The sequence below is a fragment of the Cetorhinus maximus genome, chromosome 2, assembly GCF_964194155.1.
Source record: "Cetorhinus maximus chromosome 2, sCetMax3.hap1.1, whole genome shotgun sequence".
Taxonomy (NCBI): domain Eukaryota; kingdom Metazoa; phylum Chordata; class Chondrichthyes; order Lamniformes; family Cetorhinidae; genus Cetorhinus; species Cetorhinus maximus.
The window spans coordinates 175856790-175873105 of record NC_135880.1 but is presented as its reverse complement, the minus strand read 5'-3'; the positions used below and the strand labels follow the sequence as shown (position 1 = coordinate 175873105).

At 41.7% G+C, this 16316-nt stretch overlaps 1 protein-coding gene across 21 annotated transcripts in view; it reads right to left on the bottom strand.

Annotated features, from left to right (window-relative positions):
* Positions 1-9962, bottom strand: part of susd1 (sushi domain containing 1) — a 96344-nt gene extending 86382 nt beyond the window's left edge. For 5 of the 21 annotated variants that reach the window (XR_013573337.1, XR_013573338.1, XR_013573340.1 and 2 more), the window contains exons 1-3: positions 9779-9956; positions 7438-7569; positions 15-179 (exon numbers count right to left, since the gene is read on the bottom strand). Coding sequence is in view for 17 of the 21 variants with exons in the window: in XM_078529067.1 (XP_078385193.1) it covers positions 15-179; positions 7438-7569; positions 9779-9872 (391 nt within the window). In the remaining 4 variants the exon portion in view is untranslated. Of the gene's footprint in view, positions 1-14; positions 180-7437; positions 7570-9778 lie in introns of all 21 variants that reach the window. The other 16 variants (XM_078571210.1, XM_078571202.1, XM_078571219.1 and 13 more) reach the window with 8 other exon arrangements.
* Between the last annotated feature and the right edge of the window lie 6354 nt (positions 9963-16316).

Here is a 16316-nt window from a genome sequence, read left to right as displayed (position 1 = left end):
ATCAGCATATTTACTTGCACAGTGAGTTCCATCATTGGGAGTGAATGACTCCATGTACTTGTTATTGTTAGATGGTCTGTATCCTTCATTGCATGTGCAGTAATAGCTGCCAAATGTGTTGTAACAAGCCGTAAAGTCCCCACACATCTTTTTGGCCCCGAAGAGGCACTCATCTTTATCTAAAAAGAACACATTAAATAAGATTTAATCTCTGTCATATCACAGTAGAAAAACATGCATCACATTAGCATATCAATTGAATCAAAATTTTCTGCTCTGTTCTATTTTTCTGACCACCTGCTGACAAACACAGGGAGGATAACAAGAACTCTGATACGTGTTCATATAAATTCCCCAGTGAGAATCTTGTGAAAATAAAACTTGAGAAGCTGTGTAGGTGTCTACTGTGGCTCAGTGGGTAGCAGCATTGCATCCCCAACGAACACACTCCGCCCCCCCTCCCCCCCCATCTTAACCAAGTCAGGGTTGTGGGTTTAAGTCCACTCTCCAGACTTGAGCACATAACAGCAGTTGACAATTGCAGTGTTATCAGATGTTAAACTGAGACCCTACCTGCCCCACTTGGGTGAATATAAAAGATCCTGTGGTGTTATTTGAAAAAGAGCAGAAGAGTTATTCTGGGGATCCTGGACCAATATTTATACCTTAGCCGACATCACTGAAGCAAATTATCTGTCATTTATCTCATTATTGTGTGTAGGAGCTTGCTGTGTGCAAATTGACTGCTGAATTTCCTACAATGATTATGTTTCAAAAAGTACACCATTGACTGTAAGCTCTTTGGGGTGTTCTGAGGTTTTGAAAGGAACAATATGAATGTAAGACTTTCTTTTCTTCAGTTTTACCAATTCCATTTCCTCTTGACATTCAAAGGCATTACCATCACTGAATCCCTCACAATTTACATTCAGGAGTCACCACTGTTATGACACAGCAGTTGGTAAAAGCTGAGTTATTTAAAATCCCAGAGGGAAACTTTAAACAACTGTCATAACTTATATTTTCAATTGCTATGTTTGAGATGCCACTCTGAATTCAGAAATGAAACCACCAGGCTTCAAGAAGTTTTTTATATAAATTAAATTAAACATTTATTAATTTAACAACAAATTTAAACACACACACACATGTCTACAAATTACTACCATAATAACTTTTAAACAAATCCCCAAATTAATCACTCCTAGATAATCTTCCCCAATGCAACAATAACCCATAGACTTAAACAGACACCAGGCAAAGCACATTTTTATCTTAATTCAAAATGAGGTCCCTTTCAATTTGTGTCTTTGCAGACACAGTGGTAAGATTACAGGCTGCTTAGATATTACATGCCTCTGACTTCCACACACAAAACTCTTCTGTATATACCTAGTTGTCCCTTTGAATGTAAATTCCCATTGTATCACCAGGCCCTTTGAACTCCATCTCTTCTAACAATAAAACCTCTTTCATAGTATCAATTTTATTAGTAATATAAATATATTGCTAGGTATCTCCTAGCTAGGTGCAAGATTTCACCCCCAGTCTTTGAATGGTTTATTCAACAAAATGCAAAAGTATCCTTTACCAAACTGTTTACATCTCAAAGCTATTATACATCAAAGCACCCAGACTGTCTTTAATCCAATTAAGACACACACAGACACACCCACAGACAGAGACCCCACTACAAGTCCAATCTAAAATCGTTTCCAATAACATTATATGTATTAATAACTTCATGACATCCCCTTCCTATTGAAAAATGAACCATCATAATTATAAGAAGGCTTCATTTTTTAATAACCCATCTCACACTATGTCCTATACTTATTACACTATCAGATGCATGCCTTAACATAACAATATTTATACACAAGCCCTTGGTATCAACTGAAACCACTCCAGTTCAGTGTCCAGGTTTTTTAAAATTGTCCAATTTTCCTTTAAGCTTCAAATTCTTGATAATGCATCTACGATCAGATTCTCTCTACCAGCAATATGTATAATACATAGATTAAATGGTTGTAATAATAGACTCCACTTTAAAAGTTTTGCATTTAATGAATCACCTAGTACTGGTAACCAAACTAATACTTTCTCTGCAGAAACAAAACTGCAAGCTTTAGCTTTCTTATTGCCTTCACTTTCATCACTTGCTGTGATATCTTTAAATGCTCCCTAGCCAACTCACATGCTCTGTTCAATCTTTCCCTGGAATTTGATACACAATCCACGAGAATAGTTTCTGAATTTTGACCCATCAATTTCTCATGAATTAATTTCAATGGTCCCCTTACCTCATGACCATAAACTAGTTCAAAAGGGCTAAAACCAGTCGATGCATTAGGAGCGTCTCTAATAGCAAATAACAAGAATGGAATTCATATATCCCAATCCTGTGGCTAATCCTGATAGTATGTTCTCATCATAGTTTTTAAAGTTTGATGCCATCTTTCCAAAGCTCCTTGTCACTCTGAATGATAAGCTGTTGACTTAAACTGTTTTAGCCCCAAACTGTTCATTACTTCCTTAAACAGCTGTGACATGAAATTTGACCCCACATTTAATTAACTCCTTCACAATCTTCTTAGTTTTAATATTTCTTAAAGGTATTGCTTCAGGAAACCTGGTAGATACATTCATTATTGTTAGTAAGTACTGATTTCCACTTTTATTCTTAGGGAAGGGTCCTACACAATCAATCATGACCCGAATAAAAGGTTCTTCAAATGCTGGTATTGCAATTAAAGGTGCTGGCTTAATCACTGCTTGTGATCTCCCTATTACTTGACATGTATGACAGGTTCTACAGAATCTGACTACATCCCTATACAATCCTGGCCAAAAGAAAACCTTTGTATCTTTTCCTGTTTTCCTAATTTTTAAATGTCTCCCATTGGAATTTCATCAGCAATCCTCACAATTTCATTTCTATACCCTAATGGGATAACAATCTGATGCACCTCACTCCAGCTTTCATTTGCTGAGACATGATCCGGCCTCCATTTTCTCATTAAAATATCTCCCTGAAGGTAATAACGTACTGGAATACATTTTGCTTCTGTCTCTGAATAAGCTTTCTGATATAACTGCCTTAATTGCAAATCATTTTTCTGTAACTCCACTAACCTTCTTGAGTTAAACATTTCAGCTGAATTCTCCTGTATTCTTTCCTCCTGAGCAATGTTATGAAACACTGTGCCAGCTAATTGGATTTCGACACTGCCTTCTTGCCTTTGAACTGCCTGCCCTTCTTGTTTATCTTGTTTATCTTGTTCTTCCTGATGAGCTTTTGATCTCGTTATCACACAATCAGGAAACAATTGAGGCTGCTCCTTCTGTAACACCTCTGCTGAAAACACTTCTACAGGCTGCTCAACTACCATAGGCATCACCCACATTTGTGACCCAGAATAAATTGAACCCCTGCAATGGGCAATCTTTCCACTACTCCAATAGTAACTTCACCCGACCTCCATTTACTTTTTAAATTTACCTTCCACAATGGAATAGATTTAGCATTACCATGAACTCCACTTATTATCACCTGCTCCTTCATACGCCCTCTGAACAACAAATATTAGTATCCCACAGCAATAAGGATTGACTAGCCCCTGTGTCTCTTAAAATTTTAACATCTTTACCTACTCCACCCTGTATATACGGAAAGACTTTCCCTTCACACACAAAATCTTTAAACATTTCTGCTCCTCAGAATGCTCTTGGGTAAATTGTGAACACATTCCATTTCTTTACCTATCACTGATTCTCCCCTGTTTTATCTGTACATAAACCACTGATTTTTCCTGTGCCCACAGGTTCCTCAGAACCCTCAATACTTTTTCTTCCAAAACATTTCTGTACCCTCAATAATGTCAGCAGATTTTCCTGCAATTTTGCACACACTGACTTCATGTGCCCCACTTTATTACAATGAAAACCTCAATTTTCGAATGTCACTCCTACCCTCAGTACCTTCCTTTTTATTCTGAGAGAAAACTTCCTGGGAATTCTGAGCCACTCCTCTTCCCTGACTACCTACATTCCTTTCTCCTTCCCACTTTTTATCCTTTTCCGATTTGAAAGCATCACGAGAAAAAAGGTTTAGCTCTATGAACTAACTTATAATCATTAGAAATCTCTGCTGCTTGTCTTACAGATTCAACCTTCTGTTACTCCACATGAGTTCTCACTACCGAAGGGATTGAGTCTTTAAATTCTTCCAAAAGAATTACTTCCCTAAAAGCGGCATATGCTGTCTCTATTTTTAATGCCCCTATCCACCAGTCAAAATTATTTTGTTTTACTCTTTCAAACTCAATTTAAATTTGCCCAGGCTGTTTTCTCATATTCCTAAATTTCTGCATGTATGCTTCAGGAACCAACTCATATGCACTCAAAATAGCCTTTTCACAACATCATGCTTCACCGATACCTCTTCAGACAGCGAAGCATACGCCGCATGCGCTCTACCCAGCAATTTAGACTGTAATAATAACATCCAGTACTCCTATGTCCATTTCATCTGCTTAGCTATCTTCTCAAATGAAATAAAGAATGCTTCAACATCTTTTTCCTCAAACTTTGGAAGAGCTTTTACAAATCTAAACGCCTCCACACTGGGTTTTAGGTTAAAGGTTTTTTAATCATCAGAAATCTCCTCAGAATCCGAGATCTCTTTTTTAACTTCCAGCCTTTTAAGCAGGTACTCTCTATCTCTCTTGCCTGAAATTCCAGTTCCAGCTTCCTTTCTTTCTCCTGCCTCTCTGCTTTCTCCCTTTTAAATGTAATTTCTCTTTCCTTTGCTTCTAATTCAAGTTTTTTTGTTCCTTTTGTTATTCAAATTCAAGCTTCTTCATCTCAAACTCAAGTCTCACTATCTCTAGCTGTGACTCACTCGTGTCAGGTTTCACTTCCAACTGTAGATGCTGTGCTACCTTTAATTATACCTGATTTCCTAGCTCCCACAGGTAACCCCAATTTTAACTTATCTGCCAACTCTGTTAACTTACTCTTGCTTATTTTCTGCAACCCAATCAAAGATATATCTTCTACTCCCAGACAAGTCTTAGCAATTGCCAAAGTCATCTTGCAGTCTCACCACTTCTAAAAGAAGCCTCACCAACTCCTGAATTTAAAATGCTTCTCGTACTCGTACCCTTAAGATTCACCAATTCCAAAGCAATCAAGGAATTACAAATTTTATCCTGCCAAGGGCCCCCAGTTGTTATGACACAGCAGTTGGTAAAAGCTGGAAGTGGATACCATTGCAATTTTTACAGGAAAAAAAGTGGACAACCAGGAAATTTGCCTGATCCTCCCAACGAACCATTGTAACTTCAGCTGAAAACGAGTGGAAATTTCGGATGCAGGCAGAGACGTTGGGAGGAACATTGAGGAAATTCCCAGTGAGGCCAACATGGGCTCTGTTTTGGATTGATCCGACAGCCTGCAACGGGCTTATGGGGCTCCATCTATGCTGTAAACTTAGGTGGTTCTATGGTAATTTTACATAACTTACAAAACAGACAATAAAAAAACTGGCAGCAAATTTCAAATTTCTCTCACCCTTCCCCTTTCCAAAGAGTTAGTTGACCCATCAGGTCTGAACCTATGATTTAATTTGAAATGCAGAAGCCATTTCCATAGGCATGTCCAATAGACTTGCATTTCTATAGCACCTTTCAGGATCACAAGACACCCCAAAACACTTTACAGCCAATTAAGTACTTTTTTGAAGTGTTTTCACCGTTGTACTGTAGGGAATGCAACAGCCAGTTTTCACACAGCAAGATCCCACCATGTGTTAAAAAAAGATGATCTGTTTTTAGTGATGTTGAATAAGGGATAAATGTTGCTCAGGAAACTGGTGTTAATGCCCCTGTGCTTCTTCAAGATTGTGCCATGGTTTCCTTTGTGTCCACCTGAGAGGGCCTCAGTTTAACAACTCATCCAGAAAACCGCACCTCTGACACTGCAACACTCCCTCAGTAAAGCATTAGGAGCATCAGCCTAGATCATGTACTCAAGACTATGACTGTGTCACATGAGATGGGACATGCTTTTATTTTTATGAAAACTTTTTTATTTATTTAATAAATGCTTTAGGGAACCTCATCCCGCTCGTGGATGAGGCTTCCTAAAAAACACGAAGGCCGCTTGGGCTTTTCGCCTGCCCGCCAACCTTAAGGTTGGACAGGCAGCGTTCTCAAGTGGCTCAATTGATTTCTTAATGGCCTTAATAGGCTGTTTACATATTGGTGGGTGCGCAGCCGACTCCAGCACATGCCCGCTGAATGAAATATCGTGGGACTGCGCAATGAAGTCGGGACACACGCCCAATATCATCGCCCATCATTTTACGCATCGGCGTGTCAGGCCCGCCACTGCACACCAACTGAAAAATTCTGCCCAATGATATCTTGGGACATTAGCTTTTGTCTTAGCTTCAGCAATAGTAATCCAATCCTGTTGTATTAATCTACCCATTAGATAATGGGATGCGGTGACAAATTCACCAAACAAACTTCCACCAAAGTAGATAAAAGCAAAATACTGCGGATGCTGGAAATCTAGAACAAAAGCAAAAATACCTGGAAAAACTCAGCAGGTCTGACAGCATCTGCAGAGAGGGATACAGTTGACGTTTCGAGTCCGTATGACCCTTCATCAGAACTAAGACATATAGAAATGAGATGAAATATAAGCTAGTAGAAGGTGGTAAGACAGGAGAGCTTGATAGGTTTTCCCTCCTATTTTTAAATTTATTTCGATCTATTGTTTCATCTCCATCTTTTAGCCCATTTCGATCCCTTCTCCCCACCCCACCTGCACTAGGGCCATCTGCCACTAGCTTGCTTCCCTTAATGTCCCCATTAGCACATCCTTTTGATAATATCATCACTGTCAACACCCCTTTGTCCTTTTGTCTATGACATCTTTGGCAGTCTCTTCTTGGCCTCCACCTATCACTGGCCCCCTATCAAGCTCTCCTGCCCCATCCCCTTCTACCAGCTTATATTTCATCTCATTTCTATATGTCTTAGTTCTGATGAAGGGTCATACGGACTCGAAACGTCAACTGTATCCCTCTTCACAGATCCTGTCAGACCTGCTGAGTTTTTCCAGGTATTTTTGTTTTTGTTCCACCAAAGTAGCTATCTTTCACGAAACAGCGAATAATGGAGACAAACAAACCTCTCCACAAATAAACAAACCTTTGCTGTGTACAGACTGCCAAATTGAGTGTTAATCACTGAATGTGGTCATCACTGCCAGCTCAGCTTTGTGCTATTAAGATCTGTTGTTGCTAGGCCTTAACTTTAGATTATAAAGGTCTACACACAGAGCCCTTTGTCTACTTTCAGCCTACAAGCTTCTGTCATGCACAGGTCTTAAAAGAATTAAGTATTATTTTCCCAAATGTCTTACCTGCGCAGAAAGTAATTCCATTTCCAGAGAATCCATAGTTACAGGTGCAGGTTTTCGTGTCCGTGGTAATTGTGCATGAAGCGTTCACGTGACAGGTAGAACAAACATCTGGGCTCGGATCTGGTACTGCAGCTGTTACACAGAAAAGTGATACAGCCACTCAGCACTGAATCATACTGGACTCTTCTCTTCCATCCCCCACCTCCTCAACACCCTTATTTGGTCCTTCTTAACCCCCCCACTTTGCTCACCCTGAAGGCAAGGCCTCCTACCGCCCTGCAATTCCACTTCACCCGAGAGCTCCCTCGTTGTCAGTGGGGCCGCTTTTCAATTTTGGAGAACGTTCACGCTGCTCACGGCCCCGCAACACAACTTATTCAGAGCAAAAAGCTGAACTGTACAACTGAGCAGAATGCAGTGGGCAGTCCCTTTAAGGACTGCTGGTTTGTTAGTGCACATCTGGTTCCAATGGACAGAACCTGTTTAAACAATTGTAAATCTCTTTTGGACTCAGATTATACAGTATATAGAATTACATAATAATTACGGCACAGAAACAGACCATTCAGCCCAACTGGTCCACGCCTGTGTTCATACTCCACACAAACCTCTTCCACCTACTTCATCTCATCCTATTAGCATATCCTTCAATTCCTTTCTCTCTCATGTGTTTATCTAGCTTCCACTTAAATTCAACTCTACTATTCACCTCAATTACTTCCTTTGGTAGTGAGTTCCACATTCTCACCACTCTGTGGGTAAAGTTTCTCCTAAATTTCCTATTGGATTTATTAGCGACTACCTTGTATGACCTACCTTCTTGAAATGCTGCAGTCCATGTGGTGTAGGTACACCCACAGTGCTGTTAAGAAGGGAGTTCCAGGATTTTGACCCAGCAACAGTGAAGGAACGGCGATATATTTCCAAGTCAGGATGGTGTGTGACTGGGAGGGGAACTTCCAGGTGGTGGTGTTCCCATGTGTCTGCTGCCCTTGTCCTTCTAGATGGCAGAGGTCACATGTTTGGAAGGTGCCACCAAGGCTCATTCAGCAGCACCTTCCAAACTATGACCATCTAGAAGGACAAGGGCAGCAGACACATGGGAACACCACCACCTGGAAGTTCCCTTCTAAGCCAGTCACCATCCTGACTTGGAACAATATTGCTGTTCCTTCACTGTCGCTGGGTCAAAATCCTGGGACTCCTTCCCTAACAGCACTGTGGGTGTACCTTCACCACATGGACTGTAGTGGTTCAAGAAGGCAACTCACCACCACCTTCTCAAGGGCAACTAGGGATGGGCAATAAATGCTGGCCCAGCCAGCGATGCCCACATCCCCTGAATGAATCTCTAGTTTTGGTCTTTCCCACAAGTGGAAACATTTTCCCCATGTTTTCCCTATTAAACTCTTTCATAATTTTAAAGACCTCGATTAAGTCACCCACCAGATCTCAATTGAACTGTGAAGTTGTGAATTAATGTTGGTTCTTTAAACCCTATAAACTCACCTGAAAAGGTGAAAAATAATTGCTTCAATTTTCTGTAAACTTGTTGGCAAGACTTCACAAATTTCCCCTCCCCACCTCCCTCCCACCCTCACCCACTCCCAAGAATTGCAATAGGCATCTGAAATTGATGTATTTTTTTAAGGTTTTAACTGATCAAACTTAAGTTTCTCTGCATCACAGGTTCCACACCACGTGGTATCAGCAGAAGCAGTTATTTTGGATTATTTTCACAGGAAGATAGCAGAGTTGGCCATGCAACTTTATGTTGAAGACAAGCTTGAGATAACCAGCCCACAAGTACAAAGATTGCAACTATCTCAGAGTCACAGCGAGAAGACAAACTAGGGCTCCTAGAGGCTTCTAGAGACATAGAGACTTGCAAAACCCAATACAGATTATTAATACCCAAAATAGCCAAACAAAAACTAGAATCATTAAGAACAGACATCTGGGCATTTCACTTTCAAAATGACAGCCAGAGAACTCCTGCAATTAAATGTGCAACTTTACTTTTACTTACATGAATTTTATGCATTGAGATATGCACAGTATTGTAAAGTTGTTTATTTACTTAAATAAGCCCAGTTACTCTCCCACAACACACACACAGCCACAGACACACACAAACACACATAAACATACACAGGCCCCCACACACACACACACGCACACAAACACACACAGACATGCACACAGTCTCTCACACACACACACACACAGTCACACACATACACACAAATATACACAAACACATTCGTGTACAGATACAGATAATTCTTTTGAGGAACAGTATAATTGACTTTTAGTTTAAATTAATAAAATTAGCACTCACCATGTACGTAGAGGAAGCCAGTGTACAAGAACCCCACATATATGCTCAGGACAGGGGCAGCGAAGATCCAGCCCGAGGTTAGCTCCGGCCTCATGGCCAGAACAAACACTGAGTTTAACAAGAGGAGCCTTGCTTTCCCTTATATCCTCAACAGGAACCTGTTAGTGCCGCCTGCTCCTACTGTTATCTGGTTATCTTTGATAAGTGTGGCCTGAATAGATTAAAAAGTTGCTTCTTAATATGGACATGTTTAATTTTTAAATAGATAACTATTTCTATTCTGACAGAAATAACTAGTAATGGGTTTCTGTTTTGCAAAGTCATTTCCATTTCATGTTTAATTGCTACTATTATATTCAGCCAATGTTACATTTGGATGAAAGGATTTTTAACAAATGTTTGCAGTATATTTAAGCATTAGGGCTAGCATAATATCAATATAACAGTTATATAAAAATACCAATTTTATTTTTAGCCTTCAAGTATTAATTTACCCAAATATCAATATATAATTTTATTTGTAGGATATTGAGAGAGTAGTTAGCAAACCAAATGGGATCTTGGGCTCCATAAATAGAACCTTTACAAAGCTCTGGTTAGGCCACAACTGGAATATTGCATCCAGTTCTGGTAGCAGACTTTAGGAAGGATGTGAGTGTCCTTGAGAGAGTGCAGAGAAGATTTACCAGAATGGTATCAGAGATGGGGCACTTTAGTTACAAGATTAGTTTGGAGAGGCTGGGGTTGTTCTTCTTGGAGCAAAGGAGGTTGAGGAGAAATTTGGTAGAGGTGTACAAGATTATAACAGTTCTAGATAAAGTAGACAAAGAAAAGCTGATGGTACAAGGACTAGGGGACACAGCTGTAAGGTTTTGGACAAGAGGTACAGGGGGAATACAAGGAAGGACTTTTTTGCACAGCGAGCGGTAATGACCGGAAGTCGCTGCCCACAAGGGCGGTGGGAGTGGAGCTGCTCAGTGATTCCAAAAGGTAATTGGATGGGCTACGGGACTAGAGCAGGGGAGTGGACTGACTGGATTGCTCTACAGAGAGCCGGCATGGACTCGATGGGCCAAATGGCCTCCTTCTGCGTCGTAATAACTCTATGACTATAAGCTGGTATCGGGGCTAGTCCAATATAAATGCTGCACATTAATCTTACGATTCACACTGTTCCCATTGCTAATAGTGTCTATCAATAGGAGGATGGCGGTCAAATGGTGAAAGCCCAGGAAGCTGTGGTATTGCTCACCGCAGGAATTCCAGGTAATCAAATGGAGGCTCCTTCACACATGTGGAGATGGGAGCTGGCTAAGTACTGATAAACATTGTGGTGACTTTATCTTAATGCCTTAGTTGAAAATGTTTTTGGACAAGCCTTTATAGAAGACTGGAGTCAATCGTGTCTTGATGATTTCACCTCCGGTCTTGTATTTATAATATAATTATATTGTAATCACATCATCCCACCAGTACTACAGTGTTCCTACAGCAGGGGTATATAATTACAACATGACAAGTCACAGGACACCATAAAAGTGGCCATAGAAATTTATAATGGAAACAAATTGATAGGATTGTGCCTAGATATTATAATGAACCAGCACTGTAAATTATTGCATATATTCTTTATTTACACCCATTTTTTTGTATTTCTCTGTTGCACAAGTTTCTATTTTTTTTCATTCGTTCATGGGATGTGGGCATCACTGTCTGGGCCAGCATTTTTATTGCCCATCCCTAATTGCCTTTGTTCAGAGGGCAGTTAAGAGTCAACCACATTGCTGTGGGTCTGGAGTCACATATAGGCCAGACCAGGTAAGGACAGCAGATTTCCTTCCCTAAAGGACATTAGTGAACCAGATGGGTGTTTACAACAATCAACAATGGTTTCATGGTCATCATCAGACTTTTAATTCCAGATTTTTATTGAATTCAAATTTCACCCTCTGCCATGGTGGGATTCGAACCCGAGTCCCCAGAGCATTACCCTGGGTCTCTGGATTACCAGTCCAGTGATATTGCCACCTCCTCCTCCATTAACTATTAACTACCAGCCCCACTCCCCCAATGTAGGCACTTAAATAGAAAACTGTTGACCAATTTTTCAATTCATTTCTATTTCAGGAATCTGTCCTAGGCAGTAGCCCAGTCATCCTGTAAATTAATCTTCTGAAGCCCTTTTTTTTAAAGAAAATAAATTGAGATGAAGGGGGTATTTTCCCAGACAAGGGAAGGTGGGTTTGAGTACATGCCGTGTGTTAAGCTCCCTAAAAGTGACATTAGATCAGGGTCCTAACATCATTCTGTCCTCTTCCAGATTTCACCGGGGTGGTATTGATGGCAAGCGGGAAAACCCCCTTGGATCTGTCAGATAAGTATTTAAAAGGTAGGTAAAAAGTCAATTAAGAACCGTTTTAACCCTGAATTCTGGATTTCCCAGCCATTGAAGCTGTTTCCTGAGTTGGCGTCAGGGTCACTAAGGCAAGTGCATTATGCAAAGAGCTTTTAAGTGAAATTGAAAAGCTGGGAAGCCTTTGGTCTATGATACTGAAGGGCGTTAGCCCATGGCCTGTTGAGAGGCTGCTGTTCAAAGCACTCCTCTCAGAGAGCGCTGTCAATGTTTGATAGGTGATTGTCGGCACTTCCCTGCTGTCAGCCTTCACCTTGGCCAGGGACATCATGGCAGCTGCACCCTCCACCTCAGAGGAGGAACAAGAGAAGCAGCAAGACCCACAGCGCCAGCAGCAGAAGGAGCAACACCAGCTGCCTTTCCCTCAGCCATATGCTCCTCCACAGAGCAGAGGTGATGGACACCAACGTCCAGCTGAGAGGAGGTAAGACCCCAACACACGGGGTCAACAAGCAAGAGAGTCAGCTCTCTCAACACACCTAGGAACCAGTGCCTCGGGGGGCTCAGGCTTCCACAGCAGGTCATTGCTGGCGTCTCCTGGAGCAAGACCTCCTTCCTGGTGGACCAGTGGACATGCGTTGCCAGTGCTATTGGAGGGCCAACTCCCCACCCTTAGAAGTCTGACCCCTGCCAAGGTTGTGGGCTCGCTTCTCCTGCAAGGGGAGAAAGCAGAGAGTTCTGAGTTTGAGAAACAGGATTCTGGAGAGAGGAGGGAAGGACCAACACTTGTGGAGGGTGAGGCATGGGTGTGAGAGGGCAGTAGGATGAGGGCGAGTCTGAGTGTTGGCTGTCCGGATGGGGATGTGGGGTGCCTGCAGAGAGAAGATTGAGTGAAGTTGTGAGGTGTATTAACCTCAGGAGTGCTGTGCAGGAGAATGCTGGGGAAAACAGAATGTGGGACTTGGCACCTGATACTCCACTCACCTTTCCTACCCTCCTAAGTTACTGGGCCCTCTTGGTGCACTACCTGCAGTTTGGAGGGATCACACTCTTGCTGCTGACTTCCTCAGGCACTTCTGTCCACGCCTGCTTGGTGAGAGACATTCTCTTCTTCTTCCCATCCTTGGGAGAGCAGGCCCCCCCTAAACCCTCAGCAGGACCTCCAGGTAAGAGGCAGAGACCTGGGGTGGGCCTTCCCAGGTCTCCTCCCATTCCTGTGGTTGCTGCAGCCTCATAAAATCATTGCAACCCATATTTTGGGCCCTTTAATTAGAAATATTTCCTTTGACGGAGTGGATGCGAGAGCCAACCGGCCTCCCCTGACTGGCTGGGTAATTCGGAGGTGGGAAAGGTTCTGGGAAAGTGTCTCAGCAAAGCCCACTCCTTCATCATTCAGATTCCCAACATACAAATGGCCAAGTCATCCCGGCAGGGACAAAGTCCAGAAAATTCCACCCTGAAGACTTTCTCCACTCCATTTTACTCTTTTATAAGCCTCTTAGTATTGGAACAAAGCACTGAGGAGCAGCAGTAGGCCATTCAGCTCCTCAAGCCCGCTCCATCATTCAATATGATCATGGCTGATTTGGTTGTGGTCTCAACTCTACTTTCCTGTCGGCCCTCCATAACCCTTAACTCCCGTCATCAAATATCTATCCAACTCGGCCTTGAAAAAACTTAAAGACCCAGCCTCTACTACTTTCTGGGGAAGAGAATTCCACAGACTAATGACCCTCTGTGAGAAAGAAATTCTCCTCATCTCTGTCTTAGAAGGTGGGCCTTTTATTCTTAAACTATGTCCCCTAGTTTCCACAGGAGGAAACATCCTCCGGATATCCACCCTATCAGGTCCTCTCAAGATCTTAAATGTTGCAATAAGATCACCTCTCATTCTTCTAAACTCCACAGGATTATAGGCCCAATCTGTTTAACCTTTTTTCATAGGATAAGCCCTTCATTTCAGGAATGAGTTGAGTGAACCTTCCCTGTACTACTTCTAAAGTAGTTATATCTTTTTTCAAATAAGGAGACCAAAGCTGTACACAGTATTCCAGATGTGGTCTCACCAAGGCCCTGTACAGCTGTTGTAAAACTTCCCTGCTTTTATACTCCGTCCCCTCTGCAATAAACGACAACATTCCATTTGCCTTCCTAATCACTTGCTGTGCCTGCATACTAACTTTATGTCATTCGTGTACCAGGAAACCCTGATCTCCCTGTACCACTGAGTTCTGCAATCTTTCTGCATTTAAATAGTATAATGCTTTTCTATTCTTCCTGCCAATGTGAAGAAGTTCACATTTAACCACGTTATACTCCATCTGCCAAATTTTTGCTCATTCACTTAACTTGTCTATATCCCTTTGCAGACTCTCTACCTCCCCTTGACAATTTACTTTCCTACTTATCTTGGTGTCATCAGCAAATTTAGCTACCATACGTTTGGTGCCTTCATCTAAGTCATTGATACTGATTGTAAAAAGTTGAGGATCCAGCACTGATCCCTGTAGCACTCTATAAGTCATAGCTTGCCAATCTGAAAAAGATCCATTTATCCCTACACTCTTCTTCCTGTTAGCTAACTAACCTTTTATCCATGCTGCTAATATGTTATCACCTACACCATGTGGTCTTATCTTGTGTAGTAACCTTTGACGTGGTACCTGATCAAATGCTTTTTGGAAAACTAAGTACACCACATCTATCAGTTTCCCTTTATCCACTTTGAATGTTATTTCATCAAAGAACTCAAATAGATTAGTTAAACACGATTTCCCTATCATAAAGCCATGTTGGCTCTGCCTGATCACATTGTGATTTACTATGTATCTTACCATAACCTCCTTAATAATGAATTCTAGCACTTTCCCTACAACAGATGTTAGGCTAACTGGCCTGTAGTTTCCTGCTTTCTGCCTACCTCCTTTCTTGAATAAAGGTGTTACATTAGCTATTTTCTAATTCACTGGGACTCAGAATCATAGAATCACAGAATTTTAACAGCACAGGAGACCATTCGGCCCATCGTGTCCGCACCGGCTCTCCAAATGAGCATTATGACCTAGTGCCATTGCCCTGCCTTTTCCCCGTACCCCTGCACATTGTTTCTATTTAAATAATCATCTAATGCTCTCTTGAATGCCTCAATTGAACCTGCCTCCACCACTCTTCCAGGCAGTGCATTCCAGACCTGAACCACTCATTGTGCAAAAAAGTTTTTTCTCACGTCACATTTGCTTCTTTTGCAAATCACTTTAAATCTGTGCCCTCTCATTCTTGATCCTTTTACGAGCGGGAACAGCTTCTCCCTGTCTATCCTGTCTAGACCCCTCATGATTTTGAACATCTCTATCAAATCTCCTCTTAGCCACCTTCTCCCCAAGGAAAACAGTCCCAGCCTCTCCAATCTATCCTCATAACTGAAGTTTCTCACCCCTGGTACCATTCTTGTAAACCTCTTCTGTACTCTCTTCAATGTGTTCACATCCTTCCTATAATATGGCACTCAGAACTGTACACAATATTCAAGCTGAGGTCTAACGAGTGTCTTATATAAATTCAGTATAACCTCCCTGCTCTTGTACTCTATGCCCCTATTAATAAAGCCCAGGATGCTATATGCTTTATCAACTGCTCTCTCCACCTGTCCTGCCACCTTCAATGATCTATGCACATATATACCCAGGTCTTTCTGCTCCTGCACCCCTTTCAAAATTTCACCCCTTATTTTTTATTGTCTGTCCATGTGCTTCCTATCAAAATGCATCACCTCACACTTCTCCACATTGAACTTCATCTGCCCACTCCACCAACTTGTCTATGTCCTCTTGAAGTTCCACACCATCCTCCTCACAGTTCACAACAATCCCAAGCTTCGTATCATCCGCAAGCTGTGAAATTGTTCCCTGCACACCAAGATCTAGATCATTAATATATATCAGGAAAAGCAAGGGTCCTAATACCGACCCCTGGGGAACTCCACTACAAACCTTCCTCTAGCCTGAAAAATATCCATTGACCATTACTCTCTGCTTCCTATTTTTCACCCAATTTTGTATCCACGTTGCTACTGCCCCTTTTATTCCATAAGCAATAACTTGTCTCACAAGTCTGTTGTGTGGCACTGTGTCAAATGCCTTTTGAAAGTCCATGTACACCACACCAACAGCATTACCCTCATCAACC